The 20360-nt window shown below is 40.9% G+C and overlaps 1 protein-coding gene across 1 annotated transcript in view; it reads right to left on the bottom strand.

The window, feature by feature from the left end:
- Positions 1–20360, bottom strand: part of LOC126174912 (RISC-loading complex subunit tarbp2-like) — a 136996-nt gene that overhangs the window by 22706 nt on the left and 93930 nt on the right. Inside the window, exon 6 of the mRNA XM_049921350.1 lies at positions 14236–14528. Coding sequence (XP_049777307.1) covers positions 14236–14528 — 293 coding nt within the window. The remainder of the gene's footprint in view (positions 1–14235; positions 14529–20360) is intronic.

Genomic DNA, 20360 nt, shown 5'->3' with positions numbered 1-20360 from the left:
ACCTTTGCAGATGATGAAGAAATAGATGAAATGTATGACGAGATAAAAGAAATTATTCAGGTAGTGAAGGGAGACGAAAATTTAATAGTTATGGGTGACTGGAATTCGTCAGTAGGAAAAGGGAGAGAAGGAAACATAGTAGGTGAATATGGATTGGGGGGAAGGAATGAAAGAGGAAGCCGCCTTGTAGAATTTTGCACAGAGCATAACTTAATCATAGCCAACACTTGGTTCAAGAATCATAAAAGAAGGTTGTATACCTGGAAGAATCCTGGAGATACTAAAAGGTATCAGATAGATTATATAATGGTAAGACAGAGGTTTAGGAACCAGGTTTTAAATTGTAAGACATTTCCTGGGGCAGATGTGGATTCTGACCACAATCTATTGGTTATGAACTGCAGATTGAAACTGAAGAAACTGCAAAAAGGTGGGAATTTAAGGAGATGGGACCTGGATAAACTGAAAGAACCAGAGGTTGTAGAGAGTTTCAGGGAGAGCATAAGGGAACAATTGACAGGAATGGGGGAAAGAAATACAGTAGAAGAAGAATGGGTAGATTTGAGGAATGAAGTAGTGAAGGCAGCAGAGGATCAAGTAGGTAAAAAGACGAGGGCTAATAGAAATCCTTGGGTAACAGAAGAAATATTGAATTTAATCGATGAAAGGAGAAAATATAAAAATGCAGTAAATGAAGCAGGCAAAAAGGAATGCAAACGTCTCAAAAATGATATCGACAGGAAGTGCAAAATGGCTAAGCAGGAATGGCTAGAGGACAAATGTAAGGATGTAGAGGCTTGTCTCACTAGGGGTAAGATAGATACTGCCTACAGGAAAATTAAAGAGACCTTTGGAGAGAAGAGAACCACTTGTATGAATATCAAGAGCTCAGATGGCAACCCAGTTCTAAGCAAAGAAAGGAAGGCAGAAAGGTGGAAGGAGTATATAGAGGGTTTGTACAAGGGCGATGTACTTGAGGACAATATTATGGAAATGGAAGAGGATGTAGATGAAGACGAAATGGGAGATAAGATACTGCGTGAAGAGTTTGACAGAGCACTGAAAGACCTGAGTCGAAACAAGGCCCCGGGAGTAGACAACATTCCATTTGAACTACTGATGGCCTCGGGAGAGCCAGTCATGACAAAACTCTACCATCTGGTGAGCACGATGTATGAGACAGGCAAAATACCCTCAGACTTCAAAAAGAATATAATAATTCCAATCCCAAAGAAAGCAGGTGTTGACAGATGTGAAAATTACCGAACTATCAGTTTAATAAATCACAGCTGCAAAATACTAACGCGAATTCTTTACAGACGAGTGGAAAAACTGGTAGAAGCCGACCTCGGGGAAGATCAGTTTGGATTCCGTAGAAATGTTGGAACACGTGAGGCAATACTGACCTTACGACTTATCTTAGAAGAAAGATTAAGAAAAGGCAAACCTACGTTTCTAGCATTTGTAGACTTAGAGAAAGCTTTTGACAATGTTAACTGGAATACTCTCTTTCAAATTCTGAAGATGGCAAGGGTAAAATACAGGGAGCGAAAGGCTATTTACAGTTTGTACAGAAACCAGATGGCAGTTATAAGAGTCGAGGGGCATGAAAGGGAAGCAGTGGTTGGGAAAGGAGTAAGACAGGGTTGTAGCCTCTCCCCGATGTTATTCAATCTGTATATTGAGCAAGCAGTAAAGGAAACAAAAGATAAATTCGGAGTAGGTATTAAAATTCATGGAGAAGAAGTAAAAACTTTGAGATTCGCCGATGACATTGTAATTCTGTCAGAGACAGCAAAGGACTTGGAAGAGCAGTTGAATGGAATGGACAGTGTCTTGAAAGGAGGATATAAGATGAACATCAACAAAAGTAAAACGAGGATAATGGAATGTAGTCAAATTAAGTCGGGTGATGCTGAGGGAATTAGATTAGGAAATGAGAAACTGAAAGTAGTAAAGGAGTTTTGCTATTTAGGGAGTAAAATAACCGATGATGGTCGAAGTAGAGAGGATATAAAATGTAGACTGGCAATGGCAAGGAAAGCGTTTCTCAAGAAGAGGAATTTGTTAACATCGAGTATAGATTTAAGTGTCAGGAAGTCATTTCTGAAAGTATTTGTATGGAGTGTAGCCATGTATGGAAGTGAAACATGGACGATAACTAGTTTGGACAAGAAGAGAATAGAAGCTTTCGAAATGTGGTGCTACAGAAGAATGCTGAAGATAAGGTGGGTAGATCACGTAACTAATGAGGAGGTATTGAATAGGATTGGGGAGAAGAGAAGTTTGTGGCACAACTTGACCAGAAGAAGGGATCGGTTGGTAGGACATGTTTTGAGGCATCAAGGGATCACAAATTTAGCATTGGAGGGCAGTGTGGAGGGTAAAAACCGTAGAGGGAGACCAAGAGATGAATACACTAAGCTGATTCAGAAGGATGTGGGTTGCAGTAGATACTGGGAGATGAAGAAGCTTGCACAGGATAGAGTAGCATGGAGAGCTGCATCAAACCAGTCTCAGGACTGAAGACCACAACAACAACAACAACCGTCAAGCAACTGGAAATTGCTGCAAATGGGTGTGTTAGGAGAGCTACTGAGAGTCACGTATCAAAGGTGCTTCAAGTACTATTCTCTCCTGTGGATACTGTCTCCTCTGCAGGAAATATGGGATCTATCACTATTTGTCCACCTAACTATGAGTGATGTGTCAGTGATAAGACATCCTTTATATGGAAGACAGAGATGAGGGAAAACTCGGGCTGTTACATCCATCCCCCTAACCAACAAATTTGAGGTGCTTTCTTCCACTGAAAGCAAAACAGAGCCAGTGAGACTCACTTCATCTGTTTGTAAACATGCTGTGTCCCGTGAAAAGGGGAGGCGAACACAAACCATGAACAAGAGACTGCTGAGCATCTGTGACAAGCTCAGCTCTGACTTCCTAGATTTTTACCATAGCTCTGAGATTGTAGGGTTCCCCTAAATGCGCCCGGTATGCTGTAAGGCTGCTACCCTAGTAGGTGGCTGTGTGTGGCCTGCACACGAAGGTCTTTTAGACTGGGCAACTCTCCAGCAGTCCAGATGACTATCATTGTAAGATTCAAAGAAATGTACACCAAAAGTGAGAGTATTAAAATTCTAGTGGTTAATTGCCAGAGTACTCCAACAAAGTGCCAGAGTCTGAAGTGGTTCTAAAAAGCAGTGATACTTACATAACACTAGGTACAGAAAGCTGGTTAAAGCCTGAAGTTGAGAACAGTGAGATTTTTGAGGAAAAATGAAGTATATGTCAAAAGGGTGTGCTACTAGAGGTGGTACATTTTTCATAGTAAACAAGATATTCACATCCATTGAGATAGAAACAGAAGACTGGGCAAGAATTAGTATCAGGGATGGGCATACAATTGTAATTAGATTCTTCTAATGACCACCAGACAAGCCTTTTGATGTAATGAAAAACTTTTGGAGAAACATCAGAGTTCAACAGTCATACTGTCATCATTGGAGGTGTCCTTAATAGTCCAACAATCAACTGGGATAATTACCGTTTAGTAAATACTGAAACATTATGGAATCCCTTCTGAATCTACAGACAGTTCAGACCCCACTTATGATGCAAATATATTAGATGAAATGGCAACTATGATCAACAAAGTACAAAGGGCAATTAAAACAAGAAGAAAGATATATATTTTCAGCATACTACATAAAGAGGCACTAGTGTCATATCTCAATGAGGAACTTTAAACTTGCCGCTCAGGACAGGATCATGTAGAGGAACTATGGCTAAAATTTAAAAGAATAGTTGATCATGCATTGGACAAATATGTATCCAGTAGAATGGTTCATGACAGGAGTGCTCCTCCATGGCATTCTAAAGAAACAGAGACTGGTGCAGAATAGGTGTAAAAGAATAGAGAGATGTTGAATAAAACACATTTGGCTGTCAAGAGAGCAAAGCACGAAGCTGTCAATGACTACTGTAGCAGAATATTGTTGAATGCTCTTTCATAAAACCCAAAGAAATTCTGGCCATATGTTAACAGTGTTAGGGACACTGAAGCTACAGTCCAGTCATTTGTGTATGAGACAAGAACTGAACTGAATCTGAGTGTAGCAAAGCAAAAGCAAAACCAGAAATGCTTAAATCTGAGTTTAAATGTCTCTGTGCAAAGAAGAAATCCAGGAGAATTGTCCCAATTTAGTCATCTTGACACTGAGAACAAGAGTGAAGTAAGCATTAGGGTCAGTGCTGGGGTTAAAATTGGCTGATGGAATCCCTACAAGATTCTATACCCAATTTGCTGCTGAATTAGCTCCTCCATTAACTACAATCTATCACAGAACTGTGCTCAGTAGTTGGAAGAAAGCACAGGTCACACCTGTCTACAAGAAGGGTAGCAGAAGCGGTCCACAAAACTACTGTCCAATATTGTTGGCATCAATTTGTTGTAGAATCTTAAAACATATTCGAGGTCAAACGTAATGAGGTTTCTTTAAAAGAATGACCTTATTTATGTAACCAGCATAAGGATTCCGAAAACATAGATCATGTGAAATCAAAATTGCACTTTTATCGCACGAGAAACTGAAAGCTTTGGATCAAGGAAGTCAGGAAGATACGGTATTTGAGTCCCAAAAAGCATGTAACTCAGTACCACATCTGCACTTATTATCAAAAATACAACAGTGTGCTATATCAAGCAAAATTAGTGACTGGATTGAGGATTATTAGGTGGGGAAGCTGCAGCATGTTACCTGGGATGGAGAGTCATCGAAAGATGTAGATGTAACTTTCAGCTGTGCCCTAGTTTAAGCATGTTGCGAGCCTTGCTATTCATGTTGTATGTTAATGCCCTCATGGACAATATTAACAATAACTTCAGACTTTTCACAAATGATGCAGTTATCTATAATGGAGTACTCTCTGTAAAAAGGTGTACAAATATTCAGTCATATCTTCATACATACGATTTCAAAGTGGTGCCAAGATTGGCAACTTGCTTTAAATGTTCAGAAATGTATTGCGCACTTCATATAACAAAGAAACAATGCCGAATGACTACAATATCTATGAATCACACTTTGTATCAGTCAACTCTTACAAATACCTGGGTGTGACACTTTGTAGAGATATGAAATGAAATGATCACAGAGCTTAAGTTGTGGGTAAAGCAGTTGGTAGACTTAGATTTATTGGTAGAATACTGGGGAACTGCGATCAGTCTACAAAGGAGACTGCTTACAAATCACTCGTGCAACTGGTTGTAGAATGCTGCTCAAGTGTGTGGGACCTGTACCAGATAGGACTAACAGGGGATAATGAATGGATACAGAGAAGGCAGTACAAATGGTCACAGGTTTGTCTGACTTACGGCAGTCACAGAGATGTAGAAAGGACTGAACTGGCAGACTCTTGCATATGGACAACCTATCCTGAAAAAACCTACTTACAATGTTTTAAGGACTGTCTTAAATGATGACTGAGCCTACAATCCCCCCCCCCCCCCCTCCTCCTCCTCCTCCACATGGATCCTGAAGACAAGATTAGATTAATTACAGCACACAGAGAGGCCTTTGAACCACCACTGTTCCCATTCTCCATATGTGAATGGGATGAGAAAAAGCCAAAATAACTGGTATAATGGGATATACCCTCTGCTATGTATTTCAACGTTGGTTTGCAGAGTACAGGTATAAATGAAACACAATAATTTGAAGTTAGCGTCATCTAATACTTGGCAATTTATTTTGTCATTCAACTATTCACAACAATGCATAATTCACTACAGTAAGTAAATCAAATGTAAAAATGGCTTCAGATAAGTACACATGTTTTTGATTCTAGCAAAAAAGAAGCGGGTTACTGACACTGTGGAAAGGGGAGTGAAATAAGGATGCAGCGACAACTTTGAGCATTCTGTCATCATCCCCACCATCGATGATCTTGAAACAGCAAACCCAGCAGTTCATGTGTATTGAAGACTGCGAACTGAAATGGGTTAATCATTTAATATGACTGCCGGAGGTTACACACTTTAAATATTTTTTTTAAAAATTAAGGATTTTGCTAAGTCATCTGCTGTTAGTGTCAGTATAAAAGGATTGACTCTAGTGAGGAGTGGTTCAGCAACTAAATAAAAATTCACAACTTGTTCAGAATGGAAAAATTAACTGGATGCCTGCTGGCCAATACATCTGTGATTGGTAAGAGTAAGTTTCTGAACCACTCCTCACTATTATTGGATGTTCCAGACCAAGTGCCCATCCACAGATGTCCGTGCAGGCAGAAGTGGTATACGAACAGCTGACATGCAGGCAATTGAGCAGCCTATGTGACCATATGCCTCAGCTTAATGTCCTTAATGTCCATGGAAATAGGTCGGCAAATGATATCTGCACGACAGAACAAGGCACACAGTGTAACAGGCAGTATGCACGTGGCCCCAAGTGGGCCGACAGGTGACCATGCCATGTGGGATAGTGTTGGAAGCCTGCTGCATTATTGGGTGTCAGAAATAACAGCAACATCCCAACTGTGTCAGGCTAGTGTGATGTGAAAGATGGAAATCCAGTCTGCACTGAAAATATAGTATAAAATACCTAGAATATTCCACTTCATTGTATACAGATTGGATGAAATTTACGATTAGCATTAATATGCTTACATTTTCAATTTTGGTGAAATAAAATTTTACGGACAACATGGCTCAATTCCGTTGCAAGGTAACCTAACATATTCTCTAGGCAAATAAGGCAATTACAGAAAGGTGACTAACACAACCAAGAATTATGAAGAAAATCAAGCCTTCTCAGTAATCTTCCGTGCAGCAGTGCTCTTAATGAAATGAGTCACTCTAGCGAATTTTGGTATAATGCCATGGTCCCGACATCTCAGTAAAAACGTTAAAGAACTTAAAAGCTTTGCTCTTTTACCACGTAGCTTCTCAAAACTTCGGATATTCATTAAGACCGCTGCTGCATGGAAGATTACTGAGAAGACTAGTCATGCTATTGTCAAGGAGAGGATTTGCTATACAAGACGAAGGTTAGATGCTATTTCAGCAGAACTTTACCAGTTACATCTGAAGGTTGCAAGGTATCTTTCTCCTGTATCATGGGACTGGGTTGATGGAGTGACTTCGGCCAAGTTCGAGTGGATCCACAAGGATGCTAATTATCGGCAGATATAAAAATTTGACCGCCTGTTGCCACAGAAGCCGTTGCCAGAAAGGATAATGGTACGACGTTCCGTTGTCAATCTCACGGAGAAGAATTTGGATGACGCGACGCTGTCTGAATTAAGCAAGGGACTCCATTTTGCACCTACACCTACAGCACAGTCATTAATAAGTTTTCTGAGAGGTGTTGAAGAAGCTGTATGATGTCTTCCTTTGGATGCTGCAGACAAAATAAGAAGGGAAACTTGCCATGCTCTGTTGAAGGCTCCTCCTCAACGCAGTAATTTAACCTCTGCAGAAAGGGCTGCATTACGAAATCTGAGAGAGGACCCTGACGTAGTGGTATTGAAAGCTGACAAAGTTAATGCAACCGTTTTGTTACTTCATGGTGTGTATACAGATAAGATGTATGGTCTGCTAAGTGACTCTACCTATAGGAGGACTGATTACGATCCTACAGGACATGTGCAACGGAAAACTTCAGCACTATTAAATTCCTCCTCCTTACCACAAGAGACCATCAAGAGGTTAAGACCACATGGTTGCGTATCTCCAAGACTGTATGGCCTTCCGAAGGTTCATAAAGAGGGTCTTCCTCTGCATCCAATAGTGAGCAACATTGGAGCACCTACATATGACTTAGCTAAACATCTCACTTCCTTACTGAGGCCTTTCGTGGGCAAGTGCTCACATCACATACGAAACTCAGCTGATTTTATCAATAGACTGGGGGCTTTTCATCTTAGCAGTGTAGACCTTCTAGTAAGTTTTGATGTGGTCTCACTTTTTACAAAAGTTCCTCTTGCAGATTCTTTGACACTGATTGGTAACATGTTTCCTGTTGATATCACTGTTTTGTTCAGGCACACTCTTTCCTTAACTTATTTTATGTTTAATCCAGAACATTTTGAACAAACTGACAGTGTCGCCATGGGTAGCCCCCTGTCTCCTTTGGTGGACAACTTTTTTATGGAGGATTTTGAGGAGAGAGCACTTGAATCAGCTGCCTTGAAACCAACAGTTTTTTGGAAGTATGTGGATGACACTTTCATAGTGTGGCCTCATGGAGAGGATAAATTAATGGAGTTTCTACATCACCTCAACTCCATTCATAGCAACATCCGGTACACCATGGAAATAGAGAAAGATGGTTGTTTGCCTTTCTTGGATGTCCTGGTTCGAAGGAAGAATGATGGTTCTGTAGGGCATTCAGTTTACCGGAAATCCATTCATACTGATTTGTACCTGCAAGCATCGAGCTGCCATCACCCATTGCAAACCATGAGTTTGCTTAAAACACTTGTTCATAGAGCTCATACTGTCTCGGATCTAGATAGCTTACCTCAAGAACTCACCCATCTAAAGACAGTATTCAGCGAAAATGGGTATTCCATCCAGCAGATTAACAGGGCACTAAACTAAGAAGCAGTAAGTGAATAAAGAGGAGAACATGCCGGAACAATCTTAAGCTTTTCTTCCTTTCGTTGGCAACACTTCATTTAAAATAGCAAGAATCCTCCAAAAATTTCAAATAAAAGTGGTTTTCCACCCACCATCGAATATTGCAGACCTTGTGGGATCAGTTAAGGACAATCTGTTACTACTAAAGGCCAGAATTTACAAGATACCATGACAATGTGGTACGGCTTACAAAGGTCAAACCACACGCACCGTGAAAGAATGCTGCACTGAACATCAACGTTACACCCGCCTTTTGCAGCCGAGCAAGTCCGCTATTGCTGAACATTGTATTTCTACTGGACATTCAATGGAGTATGAGAAAACAATGATTTTGTCCACAGCAACGTCTCTCTGGGGCTCCATTATTAAAGAACCCGTAGAAATACGACTGGCGGAAAATCTGTTAAACTGTGACAGCGGCTACCAACTGGACAGTGCATGGAATCACATCATCTCCATGATTTGCTCTAATCGAAGACGACAGAGTGCGTCAACGGCCATCGCAAATAGCAATGCAGAGGGCAACTGAGTTCTGCTATTCCACCAACGAGGGCGCTGCCAGTGGGCAGTGTGGTTCATCTATCAAGTTTTCGACACATGCGCAGAATAGTTAAAGTACGCTATATATTGCGGAACGGAGGACATTTTCACCAGTCTGCGACGGCTCACCTGAAGATGACTGGCAGGTGCCCAGTTGAAATATCGTGCGAAATATTGAACAATGATCGGCTGCAAGCCCAAAATTTGTTTGAACAATATAGTAGTTCTTTGGCTGATGTTTGACTTTCACGATTGTGACCAAATCAACCTGAATGGAGAACTGCTGATTACTATAATAACAGTCACCTACCTCCTGCACGATTTTATGTCACATTTATATCACTGAAATTTAAAAAAAATCTCTAAAATCTTAGAATCCCTGGGACCTTGCCAGTATCAACATTGATAACAGGCAAAAGTGCTTGAGATTCTCAATTCCCAGACTGACACACACACACACACACACACACACACACACACACACACACACACACACACACACACACACATTGAAGAGCCAAAGATACTGGTACACATGCCTAATATGGTATAGGGTCCCCACGAACATGCAGAAGTGCCGCAACACGACATGACACGGGGCGGACATGACTAATGTCTGAAGTAGTGCTGGAGAAAACTAACACCATGAATCCTGCATGGCTGTTAATAAATCCGTAAGGATATGAGGGGTGGAGATCTCTTCTGAACAGCATGTTGTAAGGCGTCCCATATATGCTCAATAATGTTCATGTCTGGGGAGTTTGGTGCCAGTAGCAGTGTTTAAACTCAGAAGAGTGTTCCTGGATCCACTCTATAGCAATTCTGGACACATGGGGTGTCACATTGTCCTGCTGGAATTGCCAATGTCCATTGTAATGGATGCAAGTGATCAGACAGGATGCTTACATACATGACACCTGTCAGAGTCATCATCCTGACATTCCAGGGGTCCAATATCACTCCAACTGAACACGTCCCACACCACTACAGAGCCTCCACCAGCTTGAACAGTCCCCTGCGACATGCAGGGTTAATAGGTTCATGAGACTGTCTCCATATCCATACACGTCCATCCACTTGATACAATTTGAAACAAGTCTTGTTCAACCAGCAACACGTTTCCAATCATCAACAGTCCAATGTCGGTGTTGACAGACCCAGGTGAGTTGTAAAGCATGCAGTCATCAAGGGTACATGAGTGGGCCTTCGGCTCCAAAAGCCAATATCAATGACATTTCGCTGAATGGTTCGCACATTGACACTTGCTCATGGCCCACCATTGAAACTGCAGCAATTTGCTGAAGGGTTGCACTTCTGACACACTGAACGATTCTCTTCAGTTGTTGTTGATCCCATTCTTGCAGGAACTTTTCCCGGCCGCAGCGATGTCAGAGATTTGTTGTTTAAGTGCGGATTACTGATATTCACAGTACACTCATGAAATGGTCATATCCCCACTTCATCGCTACCTCAGATGCTGTGCCCCATTGCTCGTGCATCAACTATAATAACCAGTTTTCCATTAATAAAAAATGTACGATAGTCAGCCAAGAAACCATCCCACATAAAGTACACGGAAGATTGACGTTAACAAGAGAATGATTTTCGAGTATAACAATGCTCGAGGTCAGTATCTTGAGGCTTTAAAGCAGATGCAATGTGAAGAAATTGAAGCTGAGAGACCTAGGTGAAAGAGGTCCATCCTCTAGCTAGTTAATGAACTGAAGGCCAATAAACTTGGCCAGGAGTGAGTAGGACACACACACACACACACACACACACACACACACACACACACACACACACACACACACACACAGAGGGTTATACACAAACTTATTTTGTGCAGAACGCTCAGAGTGTGAGTCCTACAGAAGTTTTTTGGCCTTCAGTTCATTAACTAGCTAGAGGATGGACCTCTTCTGCCTCTCTCTCTCTCAGCTTCATTTTCTTTACATTGCATCTGCTTTAAAGACTCGCCATACCCATCTCGAGCATTGCTACAGTTCAGAATCAGTCTCTTGTTAATGCCAATCTTGAAAACAATGCTAGTCGATTTCAGACTGTCATGTACTTTACATGTTGTTACCAGAGAGATGGCTTCGGCCGACTATCATACATTTTTTATTAATGGAGAAACCTTGCTCTATGAAGGCTAGCTGGTAAGAGATGGAAAAGAGCCACCATGGTACAACAACCGAGTTAGAAAACTGCTGCGGAAGCAAAGGGAACTTCACAGCAAACATAAACATAGCCAAAGCCTTGCAGACAAACAAAAATAACGCGAAGCGAAATGTAGTGTGAGGAGGGCTATGCGAGAGGTGTTCAATGAATTCGAAAGTAAAGTTCTATGTACTGACTTCGCAGAAAATCCTAAGAAATTTTGGTCTTATATCAAAGCGGTAGGTGGATCCAAACAAAATGTCCAAACACTCTGTGACCAAAATGGTACTGAAACAGAGGATGACAGACTAAAGGCCGAAATACTAAATGTCTTTTTCCAAAGCTGTTTCACAGAGGAAGACTGCACTGTAGTTCTTTCTCTAGATGGTCGCACAGATGACAAAATGGTAGCTATCGAAATAGATGACAGAGGGATAGAGAAACAATTAAAATCGCTCAAAAGAGGAAAGGCCGCTGGACCTGATGGGATACCAGTTCAATTTTACACAGAGTACGCGAAGGAACTTGCCCCCGTTCTTGCAGCGGTGTACCGTAGGTCTCTAGAAGAGCGTAGCATTCCAAAGGATTGGAAAAGGGCTCAGGTCATCCCCGTTTTCAAGAAGGGATGTCGAACAGATGTGCAGAACTATAGACCTACATCTGTAATGTCGATCAGTTGTAGAATTTTGGAACACGTATTATGTTTGAGTACTTTTCTGGAGACTAGAAATCTACTCTGTAGGAATCAGCATGGGTTTCGAGAAAAAGACGATCATTTGAAACCCAGCTCGCGCTATTAGTCCACGAGACTCAGAGGGCCATAGACACGGGTTCCCAGGTAGATGCCGTGTTTCTTGACTTCCGCAAGGCGTTCGATACAGTTCCCCACAGTCGTTTAATGAACAAAGTAAGAGCATATGGACTATCAGACCAATTTTGTGATTGGATTGAAGAATTCCTAGATAACAGAACGCAGCATGTCATTCTCAATGGAGAGAAGTCTTCCGAAGTAAGAGTGATTTCAGGTGTGCCGCAGGGGAGTGTCGTAGGACCGTTGCTATTCACAATATACGTAAATGACCTTGTGGATGACATCGGAAGTTCACCGCGGCTTTTTGCGGATGATGCTGTGGTATATCGAGAGGTTGTAACAATGGAAAATTGTACTGAAATGCAGGAGGATCTGCAGCGAATTGACGCATGGTGCAGGGAATGGCAATTGAATCTCGATGTAGACAAGTGGAATGTGCTGTGAATACATAGAAAGAAAGATCCCTTATCATTTAGCTACAATACAGCAGGTCAGCAACTGGAAGCAGTTAATTCCATAAATTATCTGGGAGTACGCATTAGGAGTGATTTAAAATGGAATGATCATATAAAGTTGATCGTCGGTAAAGCAGATGCCAGACTGAGATTCATTGGAAGAATCCTAAAGAAATACAATCCGAAAACAAAGGAAGTAGGTTACAGTACGCTTGTTCGCCGACTGCTGGAATACTGCTCAGCAGTGTGGGATCCGTACCAGATAGGGATGATAGAAGAGAGAGAGAAGATCCAATGGAGAGCAGCGCGCTTCGTTACAGGATCATTTAGTCATCACGAAAGCGTTACAGAGATGATAGATAAACTCCAGTGGAAGACTCTGTAGGAAAGACGCTCAGTAGCTCAGTACGGGCTTTTTTTGAAGTTTCGAGAACATACCTTCACCGAGAAGTCAAGCAGTATATTCCTCCCTCCTATGTATATCTTGTGAAGAGAGCATGAGAATAAAATCAGAGAGATTAGAGCCCACACAGAGGCATACAGACAATCCTCCTTTCCACGAACAATACGAGACTGGAATAAAAGGGAGAACCGATAGAGGTACTCAAGGTACCCTCTGCCACACTCTGTCAGGTGGCTTGCGGAGTATGGATGTAGATGTAGTGGTGCAGAGGCTGACTGCAAGCTGAGGGGAGCAGCAGGGAAGGGAGAGGTGGTACGAAGGATGGAGTACGTAGGTGGCACACGACACCCAGCAGCTACTCAGCTCTGCTCAGTCAGCAATGATGTGTGGTATTGCCGTAAGTACACCTCTTATCTGTTGAGCCAAAACCAAGATTGTTGTGTGTTTTTTTTTTCCAAATTTCCCTGATATGTTTGAAATTCCCTGATATTGGATGACTTCCCTAATTTCCAAAACTTGTGGCAGCCCTGCTCCCACCCACAGCTGTCCCAACAGTGATCCATAACACTCAAGAACACCCACTATTCAACAGAGTGTGACAGCTAGAATGGAAAAGTGGGCGCGACAGATGGGATGCAAACTGAATCAAAAGATGTACAGAGGGATAAAAGGGTGGCTTGGCCAAGGAGGTAGGGTCAGGGATCCCCTAGCCCCAAAACACAGGAGGACACATCCCAACCCCAACCACTCTCTCCCTGCTCCAGAGGTAGATTAAAGCCTTTAAACTGAGAATAAAAGCCACTTTCACACAGAAAGCTGACAACTACCTGAACTATCCGTGAATCATCCACAAATATTACAGGTAATGAGTCCAGAATACGTATGCATGTAAATGTGTGAGTGGGAGAGGGAGGAGAAGAGATGTAGTGTAGGTGGAGGAGGCTGAGCATGTAGAAGAGGAGGGGAAGGACAGAGGTGGGAGAAGTTGTGAGTCTTGCTTTCCCTCCGCATTTCTGTTATACACAATTAAATGTGACTCAGTAACCTAACCGTGTCCACCTCATGACTTACCAGTTTTTGTGCACTAAAGGAAAAGAAAGAAGTATCACACTTATACAAAAATACACTGCACATAAATAAGGAATAAAATAATGTTAAAAGAAAAGAGAAAAATAATATCAGTAAACTAACTGTCACAACACAGTGTGGAGATACTCACCAGTAACTTTCAACTGATCCTGGAAACGTCCACATAAGTAGTCTTCAACAGAGGGTAATGGTATTGGCTCTCTACTGCATTCTGTTGCTTCACTTATGGGACGAGGTAGCCTTTCAGCAGAAGAACATCTATCCCTGTCTTCTTTCCAGTTTAGTGCAATGAGTGGCCGACTACGCAAAGGAGAAGTTTCACGGTAGTCTTCAAAGACTGGCACTGACTGTAAATGTGGACTCTGGAACTTTCGTCGCTCTCTGTATACAATGTCAACCTGACGACTTACCAGTACTGGTGCACTAAAGGAAAAGAAAGAAATATCACATTCATACAAAAACACATTGCATATAAAAATAAGGAATGAAATCAAGTTAAAAAAAAAGAGAAAAATATCAGACTGCAAGCAGAAGAATTATTTCAATGATACTACAAAAAGGGATGAATAATAAAAAATCAAACAACAAAGATAAATTGTTGCCACAAACCACCATGGTACAATAAAGAAAGAATGGAGAACACACAACTGTAATAAAAAATGGGGCCACAGATGGTAACATAAAATTCTAATACAGGTATAGAAATTTAAATCTGCTTCTTTCTAATATGGCATACTCACTTCAGTATATAGAGCATCATGAGCAAACAGCTGCTGGTGATACAAGTCATACACTGTTGGGCATAGAAAAACTGTCTGCCTTTGGGATATCCAGTATTCAGCTGCTGGACAGGATTTACAGTACAACTCCAGGCACATGAGAGCCTGCAACACCACAGGAGCTAACCTGGACCCTTTTACAAGATACTAGTGTCCCTGAACTACAGAGATGGAAATTTGCCCTCCAACACATCCAGATTCCCCCCCCACCCCTAATATTATCATAATCCGTTTTTCATTACATTTATCCATATATTTCATATGTTATTAGGTCATATTTGATTATTGTCCTTACTGCTTTTGATTTTTCATCTTCGATCTCCACCTTTTTTCTTTTTCTTTTTCCCACCTCATGGCTTTTAATTATACTATTCACTTTTCTTCCTCTTAATTTAGCTTTACTTCTTACTCTGTCATCATCTCTGGACTGAAGATGGCACAGTAGTGACCAGTATACTTTCTCAGATCACCATCTCTCAGACACCTTCCCTTTATCACTGTCTACCACCCCCACCCCCCACCCCCTCCTCCTCCTCCTCCTCCTCCTCACTAGAAGTGGTGTCTGAAGTCCAAGTGACCTACCCTTTGTTTTTAACCTTCTGCAACCTATCACACTCTCCTCCACGAATAAGTGAACTAATATTTTCAAATCTAGGGTACTTCCCTACTTTTATTATTATGTGTCTATTGGCAGTGCTGAATATCTCATCTCCTGTGGGTAAACACTAGCTAGCAATTTTATCACATAATTTAATACTTCATGTACTTAAGCAGTTAATGTGCATGAAAACAACTGCTAACAAACTCTGTTGTCGAATTGCATAAAAAGATCCCTCATAGTTGCAGTGGGTGTGGTGATGCAGTTTCAAGTGCCTACCTCAATCATTTAACTTAATTTGGAAACACCTCTATTGCAACCAACACCTCAATGTTACCGGGTCTCTATAGACTGCTACTGTTTTCTCCTGCAGATGTTTGCAATTTGCAGTTGAAAGCTAATAACAATGTTGCCTACTTCTTACGCATACTCGACTATAGGTATGAACAACAATCTGGATAGATAACTTCAATAACAGTCTTACAAAGATACTACTTGCATAAGCATCTTACAATGATATGTGATAAGAGAATATGTGCTGCAAACTGTCACTTCAGATACAATAGTTCTTAATCATACCAACAGTAGTCTGCAGGGAACATTTCTGAAATTATGATTAAAGTGTTAGTTTGACGTAACTTTTTGAATCAATAACAGAAACTGAAATATTATTAGGGTATTTGTTTCTTGAAAGGGGACTGTGCATATTTTGAAACTGCAATTAAAACATATGTATTACAAGCTGTGAAGGCATCAGCTCTGCAAACACTGGAAAAAATGCTTAGAAGTTTAAAATGGAGTTCAGAGATTACACAGAATTCTAGAGTACATACCAAACTAGCCTCGTACTTTCATAAAATCGAAGATTAATTGCCACTTAAATATGTCCTTTGTTGAACTGTATCATATGGACACATGTATGCCAACGAAACAGTGGTGTGAAGTATTTATTGCAATACCGGAGATATCAGGAAACGTAGAAAGCAATCTCAAGTATTTTCTCAAGATTTGTGATATTTAAAACTTTCCTGGAGTACATATTGTCCTACAAAATTACAGGAGAACTGTCGGATGTTTGTAACTTCCTGTTCTGGCGTAACCACAAACACTGATATGAAGAGGCGGCACGCAAGGGCAGAGAAGGCTGTGAATAATTGGCAACCAATGGTGCACAGAATTGGACCGCACCAGGTGCGCCCCCTACAACAGTGTAATAGGGGAGAGAGTGTGGCAGATATGATACACAAGTTGGGATGGAAGTCATTAAAGCAAGGACGTTTTTCGTCGCGGCGAGATCTATTTACGAAATTTCAGTCACGAACTTTCTCTTCCAAATGCGAAAATATTTTGTTGAGCCCAACCTACATAGGTAGGAATGATCATCAAAATAAAATACGAGAAATCAGAGCTCGAACAGAAAGGTTTAGGTGTTTGTTTTTCCCATGCGCTGTTCGGGAGTGGAATGGTAGAGAGATAGTATGATTGTGGTTCAATGAACCCTCTGCCAAGCACTTAAATGTGAATTGCAGAGTAATCATGTAGATGTAGATATAAACGCAGCTCCTACTAGCCTCGGCCGCACAGGATCGACCCGAGTCTGCAATGTGGTTAGTGCTACGCTGTCAGTATCAAATGTTTCCTTGGACTCTGTGTATACCAAGAACTGTACTGTTTTCATGTCACCTCTCGGTAGCGACATTTGCTGTAAAGAAAGTATTGTCAACTCGCTTTCTTGAAATAAAACAACTAATGTTATTTGTTTGAAATTGTTGCAATGTATTCCGAGAGCGCCGCATTCCTTAGGCACCCTATTAGCAATGAATGGGCAGGACCTCACACTTCCTACCACAATATTCCAGCGCAGAGTCTTCTGGCCACCTTCAGGTGATACTGGTGAAAATGCACTGAGCCTCTGATATTTAAGACTCCGACGGCAAATGAATGGTGGATTTACCTGGTGTTGCGTGTGCACTACTAGAGCGCGTTTGATTCTGGTGCGTCACACGCCCTCTGTGGTGAAAATTCGACACATTGACATCAATTTGATTGTCTTCCCATGTTCCATCACCAAACTATGCTGGCTATGGAGGACACAAAGTTTTTCAATGACTGGGTTCTATGCCGAATTCAACTGAAAACTGCTGTCTCGATTAATAAGAGAGACACTGTCAGACAGTTGTATTTCCACGGATTCATTAATGATAGAACTCCAAAAGTCAGAAGTATGGGCTACAATTTTTGTTTCACTGTAATTCATTACATTACCAGTGGAGATACGGTGTTCAGCAATGGCAGCGAAGGAGGTCTGTGTGAGTGGGCTTTCTATATACTGAATGGCCAAGTGTGCCATTGCTCTTACATCACCAAGATATCTAAAAATGGCAGGCAATCCTCCTCCTCCTCCTCCTCCTCCTCCTCCTCCTCCAACTCCATAGTAAATTTTATGTTTTCGTGTTCGGAGTTCAGATGTTGTAGGAACTCTAGCAGACGATCCAAACCATGAGATCAAACTATAAATGTATCAACAACATATGGCCAAAATACTGTTGGTTTAAAGGTGGTTGAAGCAAGTGCTCGCTCCTCAAAATATGAAATCCATACAAGAAAACATAAAATTTACTATGATGGTGGAGAAGGAGGTTGCCTGCCATTTTTAAAAGTATTGGTGTGACGCAAGAGCAAATGGCACACTTGGCCATTTAGTATATAGAAAGCCTACTCACACAGACCTTTACTTGCAAACCACTACTTGCCACCATCCGACACAAACTATGAGCATTTTGAAGACCTTGATTCACTGAGCCCATGTCATCTCTGACACTGATAATCTGCAAATGGAACACCTGCAGAATGGTTATTCATCCCAGCAAGTGGAGAGAGCGCTGTAGACCTGTAAATGACAGAGCAAAGAGGAGGAAGAGACCTTTAAAACAACTGCCTGTTTACCATATACTGGTAACATTTTAGTGCAAATAAGCATAATACTAGGAAAATATAAGGTGAAAGCAATCTTTCGCCTTCCTGCAAAAATTTCATCACTGTTGGGATCTGTCAGACAACCTATAGCTGCACAAGGCAGGTGTTTACAGGATTCCGTGCAAATGTAGCAAATCTTATATAGGGCAATTAATGCATACTGTACAGGCAACGCCACCTAGAGAGAAGGCCTGAGTGCTGCCTGCGAACAGCATGACGGGTAGCCAAGAGTAGTCATAACAAAAGGAAGCGAGAAGTGTGTTATAACGTTGTGCTGTGCATGGGAGTATGTGAATGCAGCACAACGTAACTGTTTTAGAACGTTTTTAACGTTATTTATGTGATGCACAGTTCGAATTTGTGTTAGTGACAGACAAAATGCCGTACAGATGTTGTGTGACCGGGTGTAAAGGCAATTACCCGACGGGACCGAAAGTGCAAGTTTTTTCATTTCCAAAGGAAGAAAAATTATTAGAAAAGTGGAAACGGGCTATCCCAAGGGAAAATTTAACAATCAGCAAAACAACAAAGGTAACTAATTTAAGTTCATTTACGATTATACTGTAATATAAAGTAAACAATGTTAGCCATAACCTTAAATTTACACATCCCCTGGCACTTACTGTGTTAATCTTTTGAGAGTATTGTATTATTATTGTTATTACCGCCACTAATGTACCTTAAATTCTGGGGAAATTAAAGCTAAAAGCGTGTCCACTACAATTTTGATTTTCTACGTTCTCGCTGAATTCTCAGAAGTTAAAGGACACTAAATGCCAATTTCTGTTGAGTTATGAGCGTATCACTAATATTTACTTACGTATTTTTATTTCCTGTCCGATTTTAGTTTTTTGCTTTCCATGAAAGTGAAGCCTAATATGGAATAAGAGCGAATCATCATGTGGTTCGGCGTTTTCCACGTAATGTGTTTAAAGAGATTGTTTTGTTATTGATTTAGAGAACTGCATTTGAGGAGTTACATTACTATGTCAGCAGACCTGCTCTTCTAAATCTAACACGGCGTTGTGTTTAGCAGGTTTAGATGTTTAGGCCTGTTAGCTTTTCACCATGTTTATCATAGCTTCATTAATTGAAGTTATACATGTATGCAGCTCTATGTGATTTTACATAGGCTATTATAGGGAGAACTGATATTGGTCTATAGTTACCTTGTATGTCTCTGTCACCATTTTTCTCTATTGGAAGTGTAACTATAATATTAAGGCATTCAGGGAAAGGATTATTATCAATAATTTTATTTACAAAATGGAGCATTGGCTTTCTAATTTTCATAAGTATACATTTTAGAACCGAGTTGCTGTGCCCATGGTAGTTCTCTGTTCTGGAGCTGTTCAGCTTGTTTTCTGAGTTGGGAAGATCTGTAGCAGTAGTTTTTCTCCAAGTGATTCTTTTATTTGTTTTACTCTGTAATTGCAAAAGGAAGGCCCCCACATAAGATGCATCATCACTTTGTGATACAAGGAAACTTTCAGAATTCACAAAATATTCATTCAAGTTAATTGGGACAGTGATTTCTTCCCTTCCTATGTTTGTTTCACTTTTTATCACATTCCAAGATGGTTTTCATTTCTTTTTAGAATTTAAAATGTACTCATTAGCTTTGATTTTTGCTGCTTTAATTTCAAGTATGTACATTTCTCTCAAGCTTATAGAGTTGTTCTTGTTCTTACAATTGTCAGCAGTTATGTTCTTCAACAGCAGTACAATATCCTCATTTTACTGAGTTGTGGTGTGGTTAAATTTTTTAGTGTGTGGTTAGTGATTATGGTATTGCCAGTGTGTCATCACAAGAGAGCTGTTACTGCCTAGTGTGTGCTTCATGATGGAAATGAATGTGTAGAAGCTGGTCAGTATAATGGACCATTCAATTAGTTTGAAGTC

This window comes from Schistocerca cancellata, chromosome 3, assembly GCF_023864275.1.
Source record: "Schistocerca cancellata isolate TAMUIC-IGC-003103 chromosome 3, iqSchCanc2.1, whole genome shotgun sequence".
Classification (NCBI taxonomy): domain Eukaryota; kingdom Metazoa; phylum Arthropoda; class Insecta; order Orthoptera; family Acrididae; genus Schistocerca; species Schistocerca cancellata.
Note: the sequence above shows the minus strand (reverse complement) of the source record. Positions and strands in the feature narration are given on the sequence as shown.